At 45.2% G+C, this 26,150-nt stretch overlaps 1 protein-coding gene across 1 annotated transcript in view; it reads left to right on the top strand.

Annotated features, from left to right (window-relative positions):
• The window catches only part of LOC147426532 (uncharacterized), a 41,585-nt gene extending 15,639 nt beyond the window's left edge, over window positions 1–25,946 (top strand). The window contains exon 2 of the mRNA XM_086498361.1: window positions 25,257–25,946. Coding sequence (XP_086354487.1) covers window positions 25,257–25,622 — 366 coding nt within the window. The 3' untranslated portion in view covers window positions 25,623–25,946. The remainder of the gene's footprint in view (window positions 1–25,256) is intronic.
• The last annotated feature ends 204 nt before the right edge of the window (window positions 25,947–26,150 follow it).

The following is a 26,150-nucleotide window of genomic DNA, read 5'->3' as shown; positions in this document are numbered from 1 at the left end:
TCTTTCCTTGAGTGATACAGAACACTACCAAAGCTCTGATACCAATGTAAGGTGTAGGGAAATGAATGTTGAACTTTGCTCAAGATGAGTGCTCCGAACTGTGCTCAAGGTTCCTTTCTACTTAGGGAAGGGAGAGCCTTCCGTTCTTTAATGAGAGAGTGCAAGTGATCACAAACGAAGGGAATAGACATTGTGCGTGAAGGTGCTGAGATTGAGAGATAAAGAGAGAAGAGAATACGACACCTGGAAGTTGTCAAACCCTCCCCCAAGGGCCCCACTCTCGATGGCGAGAGTGGTCTACTATTGATTGCACGATCTGGTACAAGATGGTGATGCAAATCTAAGTGATGCTATGTCGAGGCCGACGGTGGTGCTGACGATGACGAGACTAGGGCTGAAAACTGAAGGCTTTGGAATGCTTGGTGAATCTGCTACTGTCGACGATGATGGGGCTGATTTGCTATTGCAAACACACTGTCCTTGCCGTCTACAAACGCTGGATCTGCTGCTCCTTTAATCGCTGGTTTACTGCTGAAGAAAACGCTGACTTTACTGCTGAGAAAAACGCTGGCTCATGCTGAAATTGCTGCTGCAAAATCGCTGGTGCATGCTGCTACAAAACGCTGATTCATGCTGCTACAAAAACGCTGATCATAGGCTGAGTTTGCTGCAATAGCAGGGATGAAAACGCTGGCCTGACTGAGTCGAAACGTTGGTGTAGAGGGTGCAAAAGCGCCATATGAGGCTTGTTGAAGATCGCCAAGGTCATGGGCTGAAAAACGCTAGATTTAAGTGCTGAAAACGCTGGATCGGCTCATGAGAGAAAACGCCAGGTCTTTGGTTGGTCTTGCTTGAGAAGTTGCCTGTTGAGCAATGCTCCTGCTGCCTCTTCTGCTAGAAAGTGCTAGCTCTGGTTTCATTATATATTTTATTAGCAAAATTGTCCTACCTAGTTCCCAACAAAAGTCGCTTAAAAATAAAAATGTCAAAAATAGGGAAAATAGGTCTATGCACTGTAAAAATGCTCTTGATGGGTTATGATGGAAATCTGATGATCATCCTATGTGCAACCAGAGGATATGTATCTATTCTAAGTGTCTGTACATGCACGGTCTGTGAACAGACTCACAAAAGTGCCAGATCAAATTTGACTTGACTGAACTGAACTGAACCCTGGTCATGCTGTAGCTTGTCCACGGACACATAGGGTTGGATGTGTCACGTGACACCTTTGATCCATGGGCTCGTTTGGTCAGACATAGATTTACTCTCCCTAGAAACGTGGTCCCATGCCAATCTCTTGGTCGAAGTAAAAATCCTCCGTTGTAAACAGTTCTCGCTATGTGGTGTCTACATCTGTGATCATCTGCATGATACTAGGACATCTGAGTGACCTTCGGGTTTGGGACTAACTTGATTGAGTTTTGCAGGAACTGGCCGAGGGGCCTAAAACCTAGAAGAGGAATGAAAATGGTTTACCAACTTACATGTTCCCTCTTCGAGTGGCCAAAAATATCCCAAGGGCCTTAAAAAAAGGATTGCATAGCACTAATGATGTGGCAGCCACTCTACGGATCCCCTAGCAATTTGTGACGACTGATGACGTGGCAACAACTGTACGGGATTTTTGCTTTTTGCGCTGACAGGCCACGTGGCAGCCTATTTGGATTTTTGCAAATTGCGCTGGTAGATTTTGGCAAGCCTTGGTGCTAGCTTTTGAGAGTAATTTCTTTTGGACTTCAATGCTTTGATTAGATGCTTTTGGAGCTTTGCTTTTGGCATCCCTTGTAAGTTTATTAGTGCCCTAGGGACACTCTTTAGAGGGCATCTGGATGCAAAGTCTTGGTGAGAGTCGGACTGTCACGAGGCTGTGGCAACCACTAACCTTAGTTGTCGGTGTCTTTCTCTTGATTTTTATTTGATTTTTGGGACCCTCTTTTTGTAGTCACAAATGGCCGGACATTGTGTGGCGAGTGTGAAATGGCCGATGACCGAGAGTTTCAACCGCACTCGGGAAGGGCATGTAACAAACTTGGACACCCCAAGTCAAGATTCTACCGCGAAACAGTAGAGATTCACTTCAAAAAAGTTCACAATTCACGATTAGGTCGACACGGCCCGGCGTAGTTCCGTGCCAAGAGGTATTGGCCCCAAAGACCGGCGCCCCTTTCGGTATTTCTTTTTGTATTAATCTGTGTTCAAAGTACAAGAATGGGTAGGTGCTCACTCTCAGACTCCACGTCCAGATGCTCTGAGAAGTGTCTGCCCACTAATTTATAAGTACAAGGGATGCCCTAGAGCAGAGCCCCAAAAGGAGTAACTCAAAAGCTTTTAATATTCAAAAGCAACTGGGCCCAAAAAGCTGCTATAATCAACTAGCGTAAATTCAGCAAAATCTGTACGTATTGGCACTACGTACAGATTTACGTAGTGCCGCAAAATCCGGAATTCTGTACGGTAGGCTACGTCAGCTTGTCAGCGTATATTGTGGGGGTGCCATACTGTCCACGTGTCAGCCCTTTTCGGGTGTGTCCGGGGTTAGCCACGTCACCCACTTGTGACATACCCCCCTCTTGAAAGCATTGTAATCGCCCTCCTCGATTACGCCTGCAAAATAGACAGAGGCCATAAACTGTCTTAGCAGACATTGACTGTTAGTATCGACGCACTAGGCACAACACATCTAGGACATGTACCAATCGACAGTCACATCACCAGACATCATAGGACATCACTTCACATCACAGGACATCACATGACAAATCACATTCAAAATCATTCCAAATTTCAGACCATGATTAATCGGCAACGTATTTAGCAATCGCATCTAGATCCAGTCGGGACCTCACAGATGCCCGATTAACTAATCCATATTGCAATCATGTCTATAGAGATTTATGAGACCGAAATGCTGCAATTATTTTGTCTATCACTTCCTGCACTCAAACAAGTCAAGTACAAATCAATCAATATCATATGCATTTTTGGGAATTCCTGTTCATAAAGTCATACAGCAGAATACTGTCAGCCCAACAGTATCACTGAAACCCAAAGGGACATCAGTGACTCTATATCAAAAATCGGGGTAATCTGTTGACAAAGGAGCGGAGTGACTCCTGTCTTGTGCATGCCCACTGTACTAGATTCACCCATGCTGAAATTGGGGTTCCATCGGAGTAGACTATGCTAAACCGAATGCTTCAAGGTAAAGTTCCACAATCTGAGGAGTATCTGCTAGGTCCTCCTCCTCCATCCACTTTGCATCCAATGCAGGATAGCTCTTGAATTTAACCAAGAACCGCCCAATCAATTTTCCTTTAATCTTTCTATCTTTATGTGCTAGTATCTGTTCCGGAACGAGTATCTCCTCACTTTCCTCCTCTTCGGGTTGCTCATCTGGCTCTCCATCATCGGGCACAACGCCTTTAAAAGGCTTCAAGGGATTCACATGAAAAGCATTGTGAAAATTCTCCAAGTATCGGGCAACTTCACTCTATAGGAGACATCATTTATCTTTTCTTTTTTTTGCAAAGGTCCATAGTATCTCATGATAAGCTTTGGAAAAAGCTGCTCCTTTCCCTTTTTCTTTCTCAGGCGTGCCTTCTCAAACGTAAGAGCACCCAATCGTCTTCCTTTAATTTCAAATCGCGACGGTGTTGATTTGTTGCCAAATTGTGTCTTTCCTTAGATATCGCTAAAGTCTCCCGGACCTTGGCAAAAGCAGTGTCCAAGTCCCTCGTGTATTGGTCGGCTTCAAAAATCTTATCTTTTGTGCTTAGGAAGGGTGGAACGTTGTGTAATCTCGAGCCGCGCCGCCAATTCAGGTGAAATGAAGTTGGCCTTGGCTCCTCCATCAAAGAAAATCAGGGCTTCTTGATCTTTCACTTTGCCCCAAGCTCGACAAAGTTCTGTACTTTCATCAATCGTGCTTGGGTTAGTACCCATGCAATTTGGAACCAATCCTTCTTTCATCTTGCCTTTTTTGCCACGTTTCTCAGCTGCTCTCGAACTCTCTGGCCTGTCTTCATTCTGTTCTTGTTGTGCCTTTTTAGGGCACTTCGCGGAGACGTGCCCATGTTCCCCGCATCCGAAACACTTCCCCTATTTGATGTAGTTGGCCCTCTCTCAAAGAGTGAGCCGGGGTCGTAAATCCTTGTCTTTCTTTTCTTGGGAACTCTCTCTTTCTACTTTCATTATTAGAAGTCTGTCTTTTCATTTGTCAATGTCGCTTTCTTCGCCTGATAATCGACCACGGCGTTGTTCTTATGGTACCAAGGAACTCCAAGGAGGACATCACAACCTTCCAAGGGCATTATGTAGAAGTCCTCGTGCCTCAAATACCCCTGACAATGTAACCGAAGTTTGCCAATGATAGGTGTAATGGCTACGTCCCGTCAGAGTGCCGCTAGAACTGCCTCTTCTTGTGGTCCCATCCGGTCGGGTGCAATCTCGAGCCGCGCTGCCAATTCAGGTGAAATGAAGTTGGCCTTGGCTCCTCCATCAAAGAAAATCAGGGATTCTTGATCTTTCACTTTGCCCCAAGCTCGGCAAAGTTTTGTACTTTCATCAATCGTGCTTGGGTCAGTACCCATGCAATCTGGAACCAGTCCTGCTTTTATCTTGCCGTTTCTGCCATGTTCCTCAGCTGCTCTCAAACTCTCTGGCCTGTCTTCATTCTGTTCTTGCTGTGCCTTTTTAGGGCACTTCACGGAGAGGTGCCCATGTTCCCCGCATCCGAAACACTTTCCCTCTTTGATGTAGTTGGCCCTCTCTCAAAGAGTGAACCGGGGTTGTGAATCCTTGTCTTTCTTTTCTTGCGAACTCTTTCTCTTTCTACTTTCATTATTAGAAGTCTTTTGGGTTCTTTGAGTCAAGATCTCATCAGTAGGGTAAGTCAAATTGCCCGAATGTATGGCAAAACCCCGTTTTGCATGACCCATCAATTTTTGAATAGAGTTTGATTTTTGTTCTAACCAGTAGTCTCGGATCTTTGTAGGAAGTCCACGGCAAAACCACTCAATCTGTTCTTTAAACGAGACCTTCTTAAATGAAGAGGTTGGTAGAAAAGAGCTCCAAAATCTCTCGCAATAAGCGTCCAGAGAATCTCCCTTGGTCATCCGAAGATGATTCCAAGCAGTTCGTATATCTCGTTCGTACTCTCGAGTCAGCCAAGAAGAAATAAAAAGCCTTTTGAATTTCAACCATATTAACCGGAGCTACCTTTCTCAGTAGAAGCGTGGACCACCATTTTCAAGCATTTCCCTTGAAGAAAGATATAGCCCTCCGAATCTTGGAGTGCTCTGAGTAATGCCCTCCATAGAAAGCTATGTCAAATTGCTGTATGAAGGCCGAAGCCCTTGGAGCATCTCGAAATCCAGAAAAAGAGACTGTCCACCTTCTTTGAATTCTCTTACTTTCTTGCTTTTATCTTCGAGGAAGTCATATTGGTTGGCTTTATAAAAATGTTTCTTCTTTGCATAAAACATGTGATCGTCGGAGTCCGAACTTTCTGAGGATGAGTCCTTTGTAGAACTGTCAAAAAATGGGCGAAATTTAGGCTTCTTCGCCTTTTTCTTGCCCTTTCCACAACTTTTCTTTTTGCCTTTTTTGTCTTCTTCGCTCGAGTCAGAAGAGCTAGAAGAACTGTCAGAAGAAGAAGAAGAAGAACTGGGTAGTCCTTCAAATCGTACACGCTTCTTCTGCTTTCTCGCCGATGAAAAAGAAGATTGACGACTCAAATAACCCGGGAAGTCAGTTCCTTTCTTATGCTTTTTATCGTGCTTTTTGGATGTGTTGTTCGTGTCCAAAAGCCGGATGATCTGTGTTGAACCACCTCTTGTAATACTTGCTTTGTAATGACTTCTGCGTTTTACGTTGGCTGCTGATGTGGCCTGGCTGTACGGATCTTCGCAATTGGCGCTGGTGCTTTTTCAGCTTTTGGAAGATCAATTGCTTTTGGGATTGAATTGCTTTTAAATTTCAGACTTTTGGGGCTCTGCTTTTAGCATCCTTTGTAATCTCTATAAGTGACCCAAGGGGGCTCATTTCTCAGAGCATCTGGACGTAGAGTCTAAGAGAGAGCACCTACAGGAAGTTGTACTTTGCTCACAGATTAATATAAAAGAAATACCGAGAGGGACGCCAGTCTTTGGGGCCAATCTCTCTTGGCACGGAACTACGCCGGGCCTTGTCGACTCTCTCGCTAAATTTGTGAATTGTTTTAAGGGATCTCCGTTGTGTCGCGACAGAATCTAGACTTAGGGTGTCCAAGTTTGTTACAGTGGTATCAGAGCACGACCAATTTCTCTTCTACCCGAGAATACGAGCCTTTTTCTCGTGACACCTATGGATTCCGAAAAGAATAAATCGACCTCTTCTGCAACCTTACCTTGAAGCATTCGGTTTAGCATAGTCTACTCCGATACAACCCCAAACTCAGCAAGGTTGAATTTGGTACAGCGGGTTTGCACAAGAGGGGAGTCACTCCGCTCCTTTGTCAACAGATTACCTCGATTGAATAAGGTTACTGATGTCCTCTTTGGGTTTCAGGGATATTGATGGGTTGACAGTATTTTGTTGTATGACTTTATGAAACGGAATTCCCGAAATTGAGTATGATTGATTTGTACTCTCTCATTTGACTTGTTTAAGTGCAGGAATTGAAAGACGAAGATTGCAGCATTTCGGTCTCATAAATCTCTATAGACATGATCGCAATAAGGATTAGTTATTCCGGCATCACTGAGGTCCGGGATGGATCTAGATGCGGTGACTAAATACGTTGTTGGTAGTCATAGTCTAAGATTTGGAATGAATTTTTCTGTGATTTGTTATGTGATGTCCTGTGATGTTGTGTGATGTCCTATGATGTGACTGTCGTCTTTGTACAAGTGCTAGATGTGTCGGGTCTAGTGCGTCAGTACTTAGAGTCAGTGTCTACTGAGACAGTTTATGGCCTTTGTTTGTTTTGCAGGCATAATCGAGGGTGATTACAATTCTTTCAAGAGAGGGGTATGTCACAAACTGATGACGAAATACAGAAAGGGGTGCCAATCGTTGGGGCCAATCTCTCTTAGCACGGAACTACGCGTGTCGACTCCCTCTCTCTCAATTTGTGAATTGTTTTAAGGGATCTTCGTTGTGTTGCGACAGAATCTAGACTTGGAGTGTCCAAGTTTGTTACACTTGCCTTCTACCTTGTCTCATGTATCGCGATGGTTTGCTCTCGTGCATCTCTCCCCCCCCTTTGCACATATAATAATGTCCCACTAGTTGGGCTTCTCAGATGACCATGTACAAATATGGGGTTTTATGCGCGTTTGCCAAGGCAAGAGCCATCTGTACAGGAACCGGATTAGCTAATTGCTAATCCCCCACAGGTATGCACAGTTCCATCGTGAAGGATTGAAGAAACGGAGAGTTTTCTCGCGTGAAAACTTGTCCGCTTCAAAGGGGAACTGGTGCATTGCGTGTGGGAGCACCTGAGACACGCGTAGACGTGCTCGCTCTGCCCAAAACAATCCAAAACAGAAACTTATAGCCTATTGTGTTTTTTTGCAGGTTTAGGGTTTTGCACCTAAATTGCATCACATCGTCAGGAGAGCCTCGGGAAAGCCTCGGGACGCTTAAACAAGGCTTTGGGCACCTGACAGTGACAAAACAGGGATTTACAGCACGCTGAAATTGACCTGCAGCTCACTGGAAGGCTTCCAAATTGCAAGGGAAAGTGTCCTTGACGTGTACTTTTGACCTACAGGGGTTTTTGCGTCGATATGCTGGTGAAATTGGGTCAAAAACCTGCAATTACAGCCATGGACAGCTTGGTGAGATTTAGGTGAAAGTGTTCGGATCGTCTATTTGCAATAAGACTAAAGAAACACTGAAAGGGGCGCCAGTCTTTGGGGCCTACAGGGTGTCGCTGTGTCTGCTTGGGAGCGCTCTAGCTACCAAGCCATGTTTTGTTTTGAAGTGTTGAATTCTAGTCACATGCTTATTCGTGAAGTTCCTTTGTGTCATAAAGTTAAAAAGAGTAAAGATTCAGGTGAAAGCTAAAGTCTACCGCCCTACGGGCCGGTTTCATGGTTTCATCACCGAGACAGAATCACTTTTTCCTTAAAGAGTGAGCCTTGGTTGGTTTGTGGCGAATACAGAGAGCATAGGAACTCGGAATTACACTATGGCTGACAGTACGAACGATGCCAGGGAAGAGGGTTCCTCTTCATAAGACAGACAGGCTGTTCCTCCTCCAGCGTTCGAGCATGGCGAGGGTTCACGGCCACCCCTGTCTGTACCTTTTGTTGATTTGAATGCTCCACAAGGTCAAGGGTATATGACTGGGCAACTAGACGATATGGCACGAGTGACGCAGAATGTCAATGGCCAAAGGGCGTGGATGGGGTTTGGGAGCACTGGAAAAACCAAGAGCCTACAAAGAAGGTGGTGTAGCTGTCAAGTTTGAAACTTTTAGCGGCTTTGAGGATAAGGCAAAGGCTCTTACTTTCCTCCAGCAGTTTGATATAGCTTATGCAGCAGTTTGATATAGCTTATGCAGGGGGGGAATTTTCTAGAGGCCTCCAAGGTTAGGAAAGCTGCCACTTTCTTGACAGGCAATGCGCTTACATGGTGAACGACACTGTTGATGCAAGGAGAGACACCCGCCACATGGGTATACTTCATGCAAATGTTTGCATCTGCATGGCTGTCAAATGAATTTGAAGCCGATGTCATGACAGATTGGCACCAACTCACTGCGGCTACTTGCAAGAGCCTACAGGAGTACAATTGCAGGTTCTATAAAGCATTGCTCGCAGTAACCTCCTACATGTTTGTGCCACTGACAGAGCAGTATTGTTGTGGGTTGCCTAAAGGGCTTCGAGATTAGTGTACAAAGAACAAAGTGGCTACCCTCACTCAGCTTATGGAAGTTGCCAACACTGGTCTTGCCTTGTTGAAGGGAGAGGATAGTGGGTTTCAAGGCAACGTAAAAGGGGGTCAGCAAAAGAAAAATTCAGCAAAGAAGCCCGTTGTGAAAGTGAATCCTAAAGCGTCCTGGGGGTCAGAAAAGGCAAACAAAGGCAAGGACTCAGTCGAGACGTCTGAAGGATAGGCCAAGAAAAAGAAAAGGAAGCCTTTTGTGCGCAAGTTGTTCGAGGAAAAGAAGGGTTTAATGGATGAGAACAAATGTTTCATATGCAAGCAGCCTGGTCACTTTGCTACAGATTGTCCACAAAGAAGAAGACCACTTGATTCGGATGACAAAGAGGACAGGAAAAGCAAGAAGCCCAAACCCACGGTAGGTCTAGTGCTAGACTAGATACGGTGGGTGATAGGCCAAGTTTAGATGCTAGTGAGTTATGCAGAGCGTGGGGTAAAATCAGAGCTTATCTTCTTTGATCCAGGTGCTAAAGTAAACTTAATCTCACCAGAATTGGCCATCAAGTTGGGCATCAAAGCTGAAGAGATGGGGTACACGACAGAGGCAGGGTTGGCATGTCCCGGCCACTCAACGCCTATCATTGGAAAGCTGCGTCTGCATATTCAATCATATGTGGACACAGAAGAATTTAACATCATGCCACTGGAAGGGTGCGCCGTTGAGAATCCCATGGATGTTCCGTATACATGGAGTGTTGGATGTCTTCAACAAGAAGATCACCCTTTAGCATAGGGGCAAAACTCACATCTTGGATGTAAAGCTTAAAGGGGAGTCTGTTCCTATTGTATCTGCTTGGGCTATCTCCACTATAATTAAGGATCATCTTTCCGCGCACTTGACTTTTGGACGTTTCAGATAATTGTCAGCCAAATTTATCTGCGTTAGATAAAGAAAGGTCAGCATTTTTGCGAGACTTTAATGACTGTTTTTCTGACTCATTACCATCTCTTGAGGATCATGCGATAGATTTGGTGCGAGGTTGTAGCCCACCAAATAGGGCTTCCTACAGGGTTAGTGCAGCTCAACAGAAAGAGATTATGGGCCAAGTAGACGAGATTTTAGAAAAAGGGCTGATGCAACCTAGTTCTTCACCCTTTTCCTTCCAGTACTTCTAGTGAAGAAGAAGGATGGCTCTTGGCGCATGTGTATTGAATACCGTGCATTAAATTAGAGTACCATCAAGAGCAGGTTTCCTAGTCCACGGATTGATGATATTCTTGACCGACTAGAGGGTGCTGCAATTTGTAGCAGGATAGACCTTAAGAGTGGGTACCATCAGATACGTATCAGGCCAGAGGATGTGCACAAGACTACGTTTAGGATGACATTTGGTTTGTATGAGTTCTTAGTGATGTCGTTCGGTCTTACAAATGCTCTAGCTACCTTCAATAGGATGATGGATCGGATTTTTTTTCCACATCAAAAGTTTGTCGGCACATTCTTTGATGACATGATAGTCTATTCAAAGAATAAAGAGGAGCAAAACCACCTATGGATGCAAAGTGGATGGAAGAGTGTGAGTTGTTAGAGTCACCGATGTGCTCAACATGGCTACCTGTAATCACAAGATTGTCCACATAGAGGAGAACAGTTGTCACCAATCCTCCTTCACGGTAAGTGTATAAATCTAGGTCTACAGTATTGCGGATGTGCTCAACATGGCTACTTGTAATCACAAGATCGTCCACATAGAGGAGAACAATTGTCACCAATCCTCACGGAAAGTGTATAAATCTAGGTCTACAAAAGATCGTTGAAAGGAGTGTCGTAGGAAGAAAGAGTCTATCTTCTGGGCTCCACATACACCTCCTTCTCTAAGTCACCATTGAGGGCCAAAACTACATCCATATGAAAAACAAGCCACCAGGTAAAGGCAACAAGGGCAAAACTGTTCGGATGGTCGCCATCCTTGCAATCGGTGCAAAGGTCTCGTCATAGTCCACACCCTATCTCTGAAAAAAGCACTTGGCAACGAGCCTTGCCTTGTGCTTGTTCAAAGAACCATTAGATTTTTACTTGGTCTTGTAGACCCATTTGACACCAATCACCTTTCGCGTGGCAGGCCGTGGAACCAACTCCCAAGTGTTGTTCTTCTTGATGGAATCAACTTCTCTCTGCGTGGCCAACTTCCACTTCGGTTGTGAAAGGCTGAAAGCGCCTCCTCAAGGATATCTGTCCTTGATCATTGTCGACATCAAAGCATAGTTCACCTATAATAAAGTCCCATCTAAGTCGCTGAGATCGTCGCGTAGTACCAGCTTCATGTCAGTCGGGTGGAAAATCTGAATTTGCTACATCTCGCAAGGTCTCCAATAACCACTTTAGGAACTTGTCTGACTTGCTCCCCGGGGGGGGGGGAGCTACTGGTATATCTGGCTCTGTAACAAACTTGGACACCCCAAGTCAAGATTCTACCGCGACACAACAGAGATTCACTTCAAAACAGTTCACAAAATTGACACAGCCCGGCGTAGTTCTGTGCCCAGAGGTATTGGCCCCAAAGACTGGCGCCCCTTTGAGTTTTTCTTTTTATATTAATCTGTGTTCAAAGTACAGGAGAGCAGGTAAGTGCTCACTCTCAGACTCAGTGTTCAGATGCTCTGAGAAGTGAAGCCCAAAAGCAGAGCCCCAAAATCTCTAAATTCAAAAGCTTTAATCTCAAATGCAATTCGCCCAAAAGCTGCCATAAAAATCAGCGTGCACAATTTATGAAAATCTGTATGAAATGCCACGTCAGCACATCAGCGTATTCTGTGCCGCAATTTTCGGAATTCCGTACAGTTGGCCATGTCAGCTTGCCAGCGCATTACGCGGGGGTCCCACCTGGCATTTCTGCCGCGGTCACTGTGTGTGTGTGATTGGAAGCCTGCCACGTCACCAGTTTGTGACATACCCCCCTCTTGAAAGAATTGTAATCGCCCTTGATTACGCCTGCAAAACAAACAAAGGCCATAAACTGTCTTAGCAGACATTGATTGTCAGTACCGACGCACTAGGCACAACACATCTAGCACATGTACCGATTGACAGTCACATCACCGGACATCACAGGACATCACATGACAAATCACTTTCAAATTCATTCCAAATCTCAGACCATGATTAATTGGCAACGTTTTTAGTAATCACATCTAGGTCCATCTGTCTATGCTGAACCCATGTGCCTGAAACCATGATGTCATCTCCCCATACCAGCATGCTGTATCTCCCTGCATGGCTAACTGTCGAGAGGACTCAAATGCAGGGCGGGCGCCGGGCATATCTGTCTCTGGGAAGTTTCCACATGCGGTGTATGAAGGAGACAGATCTGGTGAGCGCCTCAACCACTAGTGGGGGGGCAGCTAGCTCTGCTCGGACAATGGCACGTGTACTGAAGCCTTGGCTCTAATGAGCCGCGAGATCATAGAGACCAGAGGCTTCTCCATGTCCCCCCATCCATCAGTGCGGCCTGTCCTCCCGTGATGATCCAATGAAGGTCCCCAAATCTCAGCTCCATAAAGCAATGTAGAAGCCACCAAAGTGTTAAAGAGCCAAAGCTTCGTCCGAGGCTCTTGAAACTGAATCTGTGAACACATCCTTTCCAATCTACCCAATGCTGCCTGGCAATCTATGTTGGAATTAGGGTTGCAGAGAAACGCGCACAGCTTGGAGAAGACGAAGGAAGCTCAAGGCACACAATAGAGAGTGTATTACTTAGTGTGCAATGGAAAGATAGATAGCCCTAGAGTGATGGGCGTATATACAATGCTCGGGGGAAAAAACCTCCTAAAGAGGGAAAAATGCCCCGGCGGTCCTAGTGTGTTCACACACATCACTACCACATGTATATGGTAACAAATCCCCCTTGGAGTGATGCGGTGAATGAGAGCTGGCACATGAGTAGAGGGAAGTGCCATGCCCTGAGGACATGATCAGTCCACAAAGGGGAGTAAGCCCAAAGCTTTGCGGAAAGCTTCAAGCTTCTCACGAGACAATGCCTTTGTGAAAAGATCTGCAAGGTTGTCTTGTGTTGGCACATAAGCCAAGCTGATCTCTCCTGCTGAGAGCCTCTCCCTGACATAGTGGTAATGCACCTCAATGTACTTTATGTGAGCATGAAAACTGGGTTCCTCGCAACTGCCAATGCGCTCTGGCTGTCAGTGTAGATAGTGTTGGCAGTGTCCTGTCCAACACCCAAATCAGCCATAAGGCGTCTGAGCCATACACACTCAACCGTAACTGTGAAGACTGCCCTGTACTCAGCCTCACAACTCGAAGTGGCCACAATAGGTTACTTCTTGCTCAACCATGATATACATGAACTGCCAAGCATGAAACAAAAACCACTTGTGGACACTCTCGTGTCAAAACAACCAGCCCAATCTGAGTCCGAAAAAGCATGTAAGTCTCGCGGCAATGATCTCCCCTTGGGATAAAACAAGCTAAGATGTGAAGTGTCACTAGGGTAGCGGAAAATCCTCTCGACAGCCTGCCAATGCTTAGACCCTGGGCTATGCATAAATCTGCTGACCTATGAGACTGCAAACTGAATATCCGGTGTTACATACATAAATGAGGCAGCCAACAGGAGTTTGGTAAAGAGTGACATCAGCAGGATCGCCATCATCATGTAGACTCAACTTCAAATGTGTTTCCATGGGAGTGGCAATAGGTTTGCAATCCTCAAGTCCAAACTTACTTAGCAATGTCTTTATGTAACTTTTCTGACACAAGGCAATACCACCATCACACTGCTTAAACTGTATATCCAAGTAATGATGCAACAGCCCCAAATCTTTCATCTTGAAAGTAGCATTCAAATCAGCCTTAAATTCAGCAATATGTCTCTCATTTGGTCTAGTGATCAGCAAATCATCGACATAAAGAACCACAATGAGAAGTACATCACCCTCACGCTTTACATACAATGTGCTTTCTGTTGGACTGTTACGAAAGCCTCGTTTAACCAAATGAGTGTCAGCTTTCTCATACCAAGCACGAGGAGATTGCTTCAACCCATACAAAGCCTTCTTACATCTGCACACCTTTGTCCTCTTGTCCTTTTATGACAAAACCGCGAGGCTGCGTTACATAAACTTCCTCAAATATGTCACCATTCAAGAAAGTAGTAACAATGTCTGATTAAAGTACATCCCAACCAAAATGAGTTGCCAATGCACATAGAAAACGCACAGTAGTCATACGACAAGTGGGAGCAAAAGTCTCTTCATAATCTATGCCTTTTTGTTGTGCATAACCCTTTGCAACAAGTCGAGCCTTATGGCGATCGATCTCACCATCCGGCATGCGTTTCAACTTGTAAACCCACTTCGTACCAATGGCCTTTTTGCCAAGAGGCAAATTACATAAAGTCCATGTGTCATTTTCTATAAGTGCATCATATTCTGATTGCATGACAGCCATCCAATTTTCTGAATTCTGTGCTTCATCAAAAGACAGAGGCTCCTCAACATCATGTAAGCTAGACACAGCCAAAGCATAACAATCTGATGCATAAGATGCATGGCAAGAGCCTAAACGAGTACGACTAGACAAAGGTGCATCCAATTTACTGTCACGCAAAGTGTGCACCAGCCATTTTGGCATACCTCTAGCCTGCTCATTTTCAGCCCTTTCCTCATCAAGTACATCATGTATATCTGCATCAGTAATAGGCTGATCTGTAACATTTTCAGAAACCCCCATAGGCTGTACATTTGCCTCATTGGAACTTACATTCGAACTTCCACCATTGAAAAGAGGCAACAAAGTGTTATAAATGTCCTGTGAACTTACATTACTGTCTCTAGTACATGACAGCAAGGGCTGAACAGAATCTTCCACAAACACTACATCCCGTGAAACCAGAATACGTTTTGTTTGTGGATGATACAACCTGTAACCTTTGCTTTCAACACTATAACCAACAAAAATACATTTGACAGCCTTATCATCCAATTTTCTGCGCTGCACTTGTGGCACCAAAGCATATGCCAAACAACCAAAAACACGCATGTGCTCAATAGAAGGCTTTCTATCATGCCATGCTTCATATGAAGTAATAGACTGCAAAGCTTTCGTAGGACACCTGTTTAGTACATAAGTGGCACACATGATGGCCTCAAGCCAAAAAGAATGCGGCAAAGCTTGACTTTTGACCATACATCGTGCCATTTCCGTAAGTGACCTGTTTTTTCTTTCAGCAACACCATTTTGCTGAGGTGTATAAGGCGCTGTACATTGGTGTTTTATCCCACGACTAGCCAGAAATGCATTAAATTCATGAGACATATACTCTCCCCCTCGATCGGAACGGAGGGTGCCCATAGTACATTTTGAGACATTTTCAACCATAGCCATAAATTGTTTGAAGCACATAAAAACTTCGGACTTCGCTTTAAGCGGAAATACCCATGCATGCCTGGAGTAATCATCAATGAAAGTCACGAAGTACAGGTAATTGCCCAAGGACGGAGTTTGCATAGGCCCACAAACATCACTATGGACAAGCTGCAACCTGCATGTGGCCCGAATTGAACCATCCTTTGGAAACTTAGAAAGCTGCATCTTACCCAAAATACAGCCTTCACAAACATGTTTGACAGGTGCTTCAAGAGGCGGCAAAGAAGCAACCATATCAGATTTCTGCAAACGCAACAAACTGGCAAAATTTAGATGACCAAAACGTGCATGCCAAAGTTTTGCATCTGAAATAGCTCTTGAATCTGCAACAGCATTTGCAAAATTTTGTCCACACTTGTCATACAAAGTGAGCTTATATAGCCCGGCACAAAAGGCCAGATGCAACAATTTCATCACCAAAACTGAGATCATGAACTGTACATCTGTCATCCACAAATTTGACTACAAGTCCAAGTCTAGCAAGTGCGGATACAGACAAGAGATTCTTCTTGATCCCAGGTACATAAAGTGCATCAACAAGTGTGAAAGAACTGCCATTTGCAGCAGTCAGCACAATCTTTCCAACTCCCTAAACCGGATAAGAGGCATTGTTGGCACAAGTGACCGAATTCCCATGAGGGATAGACTCGAGAGAAGTAAACAATTCACGATGTGAGGTAATGTGCTTTGTAGCGTCACTGTCGAAATACCACACATGTGAATCTGCAGCAACTGACAAGCATGCATCATGGACAGCAAGATTGTAAGTGCACTCTGCGCTAAAAGCCCATTCTGCATCGACATCAGCATCACAGTCTCCTTTCATAGAAGACTCAACAGTGGCTGCATTTGTAGTGGAACCAGCATTTGCAGTGGAACCACCCTCTTTCTTCTTAGTCTCTTTGGCCTTCAACTTAGGACACTGCTTGATCAAGTGATCGTTAGCTTTACAATAATGGCAACGCATCTTCTTTTTGCCCTTATCACCAGAATTGCCAGACGAAGTGCTGCCAACAGAAGCATTATGAACAGAAGTTTTGCCACTCGCAACAGAACCATAAGAAGTGGCTGCATTGCTGTTACCACCCTTTCTTTGAGAAGCAATAAAAGCCTGTTCAACTGCACGTAGTCCTGTTTTTTCTGGAAAGTGACTCTTGCAACAGCAATGTGCATAATGCATCAAACTTGAAAACTTTTGGATTTCCTTGGGTCATAAGTCTCCAAGTACTAGCAAAAGTCTGGTAGAAATCTAGTAAGGCATCAAGAACAGTCTGCACAAGGAAACTGCCTGCAGAAATAAGTTGCTCATTGATATCCTTGACACTAGCAAGCAAAGTGTCCATATCATCTTCCTCATGCATAATCTTCGACTCCAGCTCTTTACGTAGCAAAGCAATTTTAGCCTCATTGCGGCTTGCATAAAGACCAGCCAAAATATCCCAAGCCTGTTTTGCAGATTTCGCTGAACGGATGTGAGAAACAATGGTGCGCTTCACAAACAACGCAATCAATGCATGAGCCTGCACATCCTTTACATCCCAACGAGATTGTTCCGCCGTAGGCAAAACAACTCTAATAGCAGCAATCCTTGCAGCAAGACCTGCAACATCCTCAACATCGCTTGCATCCTCAGAACAAGGACGTACATCAATGCCCTGCACAATATTCTAGACGCCCTTTGACACAAGAACGTGTTGCATCATATAAGCCCACATAGGGTAATTGTCCCCATCCAACCTGTCCTCGGCAGCAAACATCTTGAACACATTTGTGTTGTTGTTGTCAGCCATGGTAAATGCTGCACATGATGTGAAAACTACCCGAAAATAGGAGAAATGGAGCGAGAATAACACGTGCTGCCTGTAGTGGAAACGGAGGCCGAAATGAGCCCGAATCAAAAATCTGAGCAGACCAAGAGCTTATCCGAAATATTTGTCGACGTGCGAACGCTCGCCAAAGTCGCACGTTCGCCAAAGCTCACTAAAATCGGAGAAAGTGAGCAGGCGTATGCTAGAGCAGCTAGCTACTAAGCCTGGGAGGACATAACCTGCTCTGATACCAATTGTTGAAATTAGGGTTGCAGAGAAACGCACACAGCTTGGAGAAGACGAAGGAAGCTCAAGGCACACAATAGAGAGTGTATTAGTGTGCAATGGAAAGATAGATAGCCCTAGAGTGATGGGCGTATATACAATGCTCGGGGGAAAAAAACTCCTAAAGAGGGAAAAAATGCCCCGGCGGTCCTAGTGCGTTCACACACATCACTACCACATGTATATGGTAACAATCTAGTCTCTGTTGCCCTCCTCAGTGAAAATGCTGGCCCACTAAAAACCACTTCAAGATAAGTGTAAACATCTGTATACTCCATTGTCTCCTGGCCGTATGTGAATGCGGGCGCTGACCTCCTGATCCACTGTGGGGTGGTATTAAATACTATGACCTTGGTTTTACAAGGTTGACGGACAAACCACTTTCTTGGGCAAACCTATGCAAAGAATCCAAGTGACGTTGCATCCCCTCCGGAGAGTTGGAGATCAACACAATATCATCAGCATATAACAATAGTGGAATCCATGTTCCCGCTAGTTGTGCACCTCTATCACCATTTCTCTCAATGTAGTCAGAAACCTCATCCACATACATACCCAGTAGAGTAGGAGAGAGCGGGCAACCTTGCTTCACCCCAATAGTGGAGTGAACCGGTGTGGATAGACCCTCTGAGGTGCGTACATGCCCCACTACTGACGTGTATAATGCCATGACCCCCTAAATGAGCTCTGTGGGTACTCCCATCTGCTGTAATGTGCGCATCAATCTAGCTCTGGGTACTGTGTCAAATGCTTTGCGGAAATCCACAAAGCTACAATAGATCCGTCTCCCATGTGATCTGCCCTCCTCAATGATGGCTCTGAGTGTCAAGATATGGTCAACAGTAGAAAAACCCCTCCTGAACCCTGCTTGCGCAGCTGCGCGTATCCCCTCCTTCTCTGCCCATCTACTCAACTGTTGCTCAAGAATAGATGCGTACAATCGTGCCAATGGGTGTTTAATCATGATAGTGTGATAATTCCCAGTGTCACGTGACCCATCCAACCCTATGTGTCCGTGGACAAGCTACAACACGACAAGGGTTCAGTTAGTCCAGTCAAGTCTAGATTAGAAGTGATCTGGCACTTTTGTGAGTCTATTCGTAGACCGTGCATGCCCAGTCACTTAGTGTAGATGCATATCCTCTGGTTGCACATAACATGATCATCAGTATTCCCTTCAGAATCCATCAGATTCAGTCAGGGGAATTCTCCAGTGCATTTAGCCTATTTTCGCTATTTTTGGTTATTTTCACTTATGATTTTTAAGTTACTTTCCAACAAAAGTAGGTAGGGGCAATTTTGCTAAGTTTGTATATAAGCAAACTAGAGCTAGCACTATTTGGTAGAAGAGGCAGCAGGAGCACATGCTCAACAGGCACCTTCTCAGCAGTACCCCCAGCACTTGGCGTTTTTGGAGCTCCCAACCTCGCCATACCATCAGCACCCCCTAGCGTTTTTGGATACACATATCAGCCTAGCGTTTTCTCTTGCAGTCACCGCCGGCAACTTCAGATCCCCAGCGTTTCCCCCCTTGCATCATCGCCATCACCATCAGCTTGGTAGCGTTTGTGCATTTCCTCGTCAGTACCAGATTCCATGGCGTTTTCAGCCCTTGCTTGATCGTCCTCATCCCCCAAGTCTTCTAGCGGTTGCAGATCCATCCAGTTTGCAGCAGAAGTACCAATTGCCCTAGCGTTTTTACTAACGCTCAGCCCACAGTCCAGCGTTTTTTATTTTCAGCCAAACGCAGCAGAATATGCAGCGTTTTCAGCATGCTTGATCAGTAGCAGAGTCAGCCCCCATTGGTTGCAGAAGATCCCCCATTTTCAGCCCTTAAAACGCAGCCTAAACAGTCAATTTCAGCCACCGAAACAGTCCCGAAATTCAGTAGATAGAAGACCACATATTTCAGCAATCAAGTCGTCGTCGTCATCACCGTCGTCGTCATCGGCATAGTCCAAGTTGCATCAGTCCATTGCATACGCATTGTACCACTTTGTGCAATCAAAAAGTAGACCACTCGCGCCGACGAGAGTGGGGCCTTCGGAGGAGGGTTTTACGTCTTTGGTGTCGTATCTCTCTTCTCTCTCAGTCTCATACACTTGCACGCACAGTGTCCATTCACTTTGTTCGTGATCATAGCACTTTCCATTAAGAACGGAAGGCTCTCCCTTCCATAAGAACTAAAAGGAACCTTGAGCACAATTCGGAGCACTCATCTTGAGCAAACCGCAAACAATCATTCCGCTGCACCTAACACCCAGGCTCCATAGGGTCTCCCGACTTGAAGATAGGTACAATAGTAGATAGGCTCCAAGTATCAGGCAAGCCCTCACACATGGTACGGTTAAACATAACTGCTAGAAGCTGTGCTAGTAGATCTCAGGCATGCGTGAAATGCTCACCCACTAAGCCATCATGATCATATGCTTTCCCAGTCCTCATCCTGTCAATGGCCTTCCTCACCATCTCAACGGTGAAAAAAGCACATGTGTGTGGGTATGGATCGGGGGGGTCGGGAAGGGAGGGCTGCTCAGGAACTGTGTACAGAGATGATGCGTATTGGCCCCAGGCCTGTGTAGAAGTAATGGCAGGGGGGGGGGGGGGACTGCTCATGAAAGAGCCGCCATGCCTCACGCGAGTCCTGACTCAAGAATAGCTGGTATAGATCCTGCTCTAGGCGAGCCAAAAATGCCCTCTTCTTCCGCCGCACTAGGCGTCGGAAGTCAATCTGTGACTGTCTGTGAGTGATGTCCCCCAAAAGTACCTCCTCTGAAGTTTGGCTCTGGTGTCCCGGCATTCCTCATCATACCAGCTGTTCTGGGGCATGCTCCCCGAACGGCGTCTCTGCTCAAGCTGGGTATGTGGGTATGCCTCTGCTGCTTCATCATATAGTGTTTGTGTCAATATAGTAGTAAGCTCCTCCAGAGGTCGCCTTGGCTCCTTTGTGCATAGGCGTCTGTAGATCCCATCTATGTATATAGAGTCCGTCTCCCGCGTGAAGGTGTAGCGAGTAGGGGCTGCTGCCCGTGGCCTGTGTGCTACACTAAACTGAAAAGAGATGGTAAACGACACAAGAGCATGATCTACCGCCACACCCACAGGTTTGGGTCCAACCGTGAGATTCTAGATATGAGACATGAGGCTCGGCTGTGCCATGATATAATCCACTGTGCTGGCTCCATGTCTGTGTGAAAAGCATGTAAAACCCCCCGCAGCGGGAAATCTCTGTAGGCCATTCAAAATGGCCAATCCATGTGTAGTCCCCATGTCTATCAAGTGTCGTCCATACTCAGTGTGTTCCCCATCCTGTGATAGTCTGGATAGGCCCGTCTCTGCAACATCCAGGTCTCTTAGCATCTCCTCTGAAGTATCATAAAATACTGTCTGATGATCTGCAGTCCTAGCATTGAAGTCCCCTAGAATGATGATGTCACCATCTCTAGAGAGCTCTCAAATGTCATCATCCAAAATAGAGAAGGGGGACCGTCGTCTGGGTGGTGCATAAACTGACGTGCTCGGGGGAAAGTAGCAAATAGCAATGTAAAGATATCTGCATCTCTCTGCTCTCAATCTCACCCACATGTACCTAGCTTGCTCATCCCTGCGAGCTATATGTATCAATGGTTGCAACTCCTCCCTGAATAACACTGCCACTCCTCCTGAGCCTCGCCCTCTGTGCTCTGATCGTGTCTCCTGTCTACAGGCTGTCTCCCATCTATATCCACTAATGTGAGGCATAGACTGCCCAGGGGTCTGATGTATCTAAGAGTAGAAGACGATGTCTCTTCCCATAAAACTATCCTCAAAAGCACCCACATCAAGGCGCATAGATCCATTACAATTCCAAGTGGCAACTTTGAGTGTGGTCCCATAGGTCTCGCACAGTCATGTGGAGCGCCACTCTACAATCACCACCCGACAATCACCACCCGACCATCTCTGTAGAAGACCGTCTTTCCCTTCTCACTTGCCGCTTGAATCTCCGGCATTACCTCTCTCATATGCGCAAGTTGTGTGAGAGTGAGGTCATCTCCAAGGAATATGCCCGTTTTCTTAAGTGTAGGACGCCTCTTCAAGAAGTCCTTTGCCTCCATGGATGGGAAACACATGATTAAAGCTCTCTCCTTGGAAGTCTCCCCACTTCCTTGCGTCTTCTTCCCCACCCTCCATGCCTTTGTATGAGTAGCCTCACTCCCCATCATACGGAGAAGTTCTTCGACTTCCCTTGCCACATCATCTCGGTCTTTTAGACCGGTTACTCGTATATGCAAAGCTCTAGTTTTCCTTCGCTGCTCTTCTTCTAGAGTCATGTTGATGATTGTAGGAGTGGGGACAGATGTGGTTTCTTTCCCTTTCCCTTTCTTAGCGACTTCTATCCATTTCTCGGCCTCATCCGCCTTCTTTTGTGTCTTCGTGATCACATCCAACCACGAAGACGTCTTTACCACATTCTGTTTCTCCTCCTCTTTGATCATCCGTACCTGCTCCCTGATGACCTCGATTTCCTCTATCACTGAGGGCTGGAATTCCCCTTCCTCTATTCCACTGCTTGCTCTATCAGCAAGCTCTTGCTTGAGGGCTGAGACCTCTTCTTTATGTGCTTGTGAATCCGCCTTAAGTCCTTGTAGCTCTGCGTGCAAGTCCTCTTTCTCCTTCTTCCATTGCGCGCCTTTGTTGAGAAACATTTGAAGAAGGTTGGCCTTCTCTTTCCACCATCCTTCCATTTCTGCTTTCCATTCTTTCATCTCCCTTTTCATTTGTGTTATCCGCTTGTTTGTAAGCACAAAGGTTGCCTTCGTATGGGGCTTGCACACTGGCGAAGTGCTCATGACCTCCATCAAATCAAACTCACATAAGGCATACATGTCCATACATCTTGCATACATTATGCAGTATGCGATTTTCTGAATAATTTTTGAAACTCTGAAAAACTGATTTGAATCCTGCAATTTTTGAAAAATTTTCTGATGTAACTCTGAGTCTTTTTTTGTTTTCTGCAAAAACTCAGAAAATATGAAATTATGAAGCAATTCTGAAGACTGAATAAAACTGAAAAATAATTTTCTCTGAGTCTTCCTTGCACCTTGCAGGAATTCAGAAAATCAGAGAATCTGATTAGTTGTGGTTTTTTGCACTTGCGGGGGGTGGGTTTTGGGGGGGGGGGGGGGGGGGACCTGCACCTGCTGGGAGGTGGGGGAGGGAGTGTGTTCTTCTGTGGGGCGGGCAGCAATCCTTAGGCAGGTAGTGGCGCGCAGCAGCAGCTCAGCCACGCGCAGGTGAAAGCAGCAGGTAGTGGCGCGCTCAGCAGTGCTCAGCCACGTGCAGGGGAGATGCAGTGCTCAGAGAGAGAGAGAGAGAGAGAGAGAGAGAGAGAGAGAGAGAGATATGATGAAATGAAATGTAATATTAACGTCTTCAAAAGGCCAAAATGACCTATGAGATCAAAAGGTTAAATGTGGTGAATCTAATACCAGGTCTGGGTACAAAAAGTACAAAGAACTGAAAAGAAAATAGTGGGTAGGGGTGGGGTGAAAGCTGATACAAAGGGTGAGCTCTCTGACAGTAGAGAGAGAGAGAGAGAGAGAGAGAGAGAGAGAGAGAGAGAGAGAGAGATTTAACAGCGCAGGAAACTATCCCAAGAGACCTTAAAGCTCTATCGACGAGGAGAGTTGAACTCAAGACCTGTTATTCAAGAGGGAAATGGCATAACCAATCTACCACACATAGGTGATAGAAAGGTTATACCATTTTCCCCTTTTTATTAGCTCACCCACACCCACACCCACGCACACACCCGAAAAGAAGAGAGTTTTAGCATCATAGGAAACTATCCCAAGAGACCTTAAAGATCTATCCGACGAGAAGAGTTGAGAGAGAGAGAGAGAGAGAGAGAGAGAGAGAGAGAGAGAGAGAGATGAAATGAAATGTTATATTAACGTCTTCAAAAGGCCAGAATAACTTATGAGACCAGACTGATACAAAGTGGTGAATCTGTTACAATGTCTGGGTACCTTAGTACTAAAGTACTAAGTGTGAAAGTGTGAAAATAAATGTGAAAAACTAAATACAAAGTATTAAATAAACTTCTTAGGAGCATTCTGGGTGTCTGGCTAGAATGCTTCTAATCCTTTGTTGTAGTCTCCTCCGGTGAAGTGTGCTTCTGCATCTTGGTCGTGGTCGTCTCGATTTCCTAAGCTCAATTGCTCTGTCAATTAGGGTGCCTTTGGTATGAATGTGGGTACTCCTTTGTGCTGGCTGCTGGCCTCTTGCTTCTCCTTCCACTCCTACTTCTCTCTATCCGAAGAAATCTGTGATCTGCCTCTGAGGCTGTAGTGCTCTTTGTCTTCTCATTAGATTATCCCTGTGCCGATGTAGTTCCAGTAGGTACAAGCCTAAGCATCTTTGATCTTGGTATTGCATGATTCTATCTAGAGGTCCAAAGCCTTCTTTAAAGAGGCAATGAAAACGCCCACGTATCTCATAGTATACTGTGCAGTGGCATATATAGTGTAATTCTGTCTCCGGCTCCATTCCGCATAACTTGCAAATTTTGCTCTCAGGTGGGATTCCCCTAAATCTGCCAAATTCAATTTCCAACTGGTGTGAGGATGTATGAATCTGACCAATAGCACATCTCAAACCATGAGACAGGTGGGTATCCATGTAACTTGGGCGAATCACAAATCCATCTTCAGATAGTTGTAGGAAGTTTTCTTTGTAGTCGGCCATCTTCGTGCCCAATTCTTGTGTAGGGTCTACCCATGTCCTCTTAGTATCCAACTGTATAAGATCCTATTGGATGATTTTATTAATCTCCGTTCGTGTAATTGCCAGTGATGGAGCCTCAAGAGAGTATTGGAAGGGGGGTAATCTTTCCATACTGAACCCGTGTCTCTGAAACCACGAGGACAGTTGCACATACCAGTATGATGTATCCCCTTTCATTGCTAATTGTCGAGAGGATTCGAGGGCCAGTCTAGTATATCGGCAATTATTTGTATCCCACAAACCATGTATAAAGGACATTGATCTGTTAAGTGCTTCAATTTCTATCAGAGGGGCCGCTAGTGCCGCTCGGGTAATCGCGTGTGGTACGGAGGCCTTGGCTCTAATCATTCGGGAAATCATAGATACCAAAGGTCTCTCCATTGACTTCCAATTATCCTGATCCATAGATGGTCCCCAAATTTGGACCCCATAAAGCATAGCCGAAGCCACCATAGTATCAAAGAGCCAAAGGTTTGTTCGTGGTTCTTGAAACTGCACTTGTGAACACATCCTCTCCGACCCTCCCAAGGCCGCAGAGGCTCTGGATAATCTAGCATCTGCTGCTTTCTTAAGAGTAAACTTCGGTCCTGCAAATACCACACCAAGGTATGTGTATGCATCTGTGTACTCTACTGTATCCTGGCCATATGCAAATGTAGGTGCCGATCTCCTAACCCACTGGTGTTAAACACCATAACTTTGGTTTTACCCAAGTTTACCGACAGTCCACTATCCTCCGCGAATTTATGTAATGCATCTAGCTGCCTCTGCATTCCATATGGTGATTCTGCTATCAATACAATATCATCTGCATACAACAACAAAGGGATCCATGACCCTGCAAGAGAGAGAGAGTTACCCTCTTGGTTGTTTTGACTGGTTGAATTCTTGATACTTTTGTCCAGTTGCATTTGAAAACACTGAGTGTTCTTGCTATCCTTTTATTCTTATTTCCAAGAGGATTCTTCTTGTGCTATTATGTTTGTTTCCTATTCAGAGTATTTTTGCTAAAATTGCTATGCCGGATTTGAGGTTATACAAGAGGCTAACACCAGGTTGATTTTGAACTGTTGCAGATGTTGCCACTTGACATGAGGCAAGCTTTGGTGTGTATTGTGACAAACTGCTTACAAAGGGACTATGTGGCAGCTATGGATCAGTTTATCAAGCTTGCCATCTACTATGCACCTTGTCCCATTGGTATCACTATCCTCGACAGTCATGAGCGTGCGGTAAGAGAAAGGATTTCTGCCAATGCTGGTGCTCAAGCATCTGCAAATGAGATCACACACAAGGTTTTGCAGTCTGTAAAGCGTTTGATGACGCTTTGTCAACGACGCTATCCGGCAGTGCTTTCTAAACTTGTACAATGCAATGGTGTTTGCAATGGGAACGGGACGCAATCTCATCTACAGCAAGAGGTGGGGAATCTCATTACATAGGGGAGAGGATGCATGGAGTAGGGTTAGTCAATGGTAGTTGTTGGATGGCATTTTTTTACAGTGCAGAGTTGTAGTATATTTCCAAGGCTCAATGGTGAGGAAATCTAGAAAAGGAAGAATTTCCCACCTTTCAAAGTGTTCAATGTAGACAATTTATATAAACGAAGGAAATTTTCAATTTTACATTTTTGCCATTTTTGAATGGAATTTTTTTTGGGAGAATTGTTTTGTTTAATAAGCTACTCTGCAAAGCTTCTTGACCTTGGCACATCACATGGTTTACATGTTGATTACTCGAAGGTTTTGCGGATTTGTTTGTTCTTCAGGTTGCAGCAGTAGGTAATTTTGATTGGTTGGTTCATGCCACATGAAGTTTTGAGTTTCTTGTTTCTTGTTCAAAACCTCTCTCTCTCTCTCTCTCTCTCTCTCTCTCTCTCTCTCTCTCTCGGAGGAAATTGATGAGATCTGCCAACGATCGATGATGGATCTCCTATGATTTAGCTCTTTTGAGGATTGTACACCTTGCTC

The sequence above is a fragment of the Adiantum capillus-veneris genome, chromosome 24, assembly GCF_014529385.1.
Source record: "Adiantum capillus-veneris isolate H3 chromosome 24, ASM1452938v2, whole genome shotgun sequence".
In the NCBI taxonomy this organism is placed as follows: Eukaryota; Viridiplantae; Streptophyta; class Polypodiopsida; order Polypodiales; family Pteridaceae; genus Adiantum; species Adiantum capillus-veneris.
Note: the sequence above shows the minus strand (reverse complement) of the source record. Positions and strands in the feature narration are given on the sequence as shown.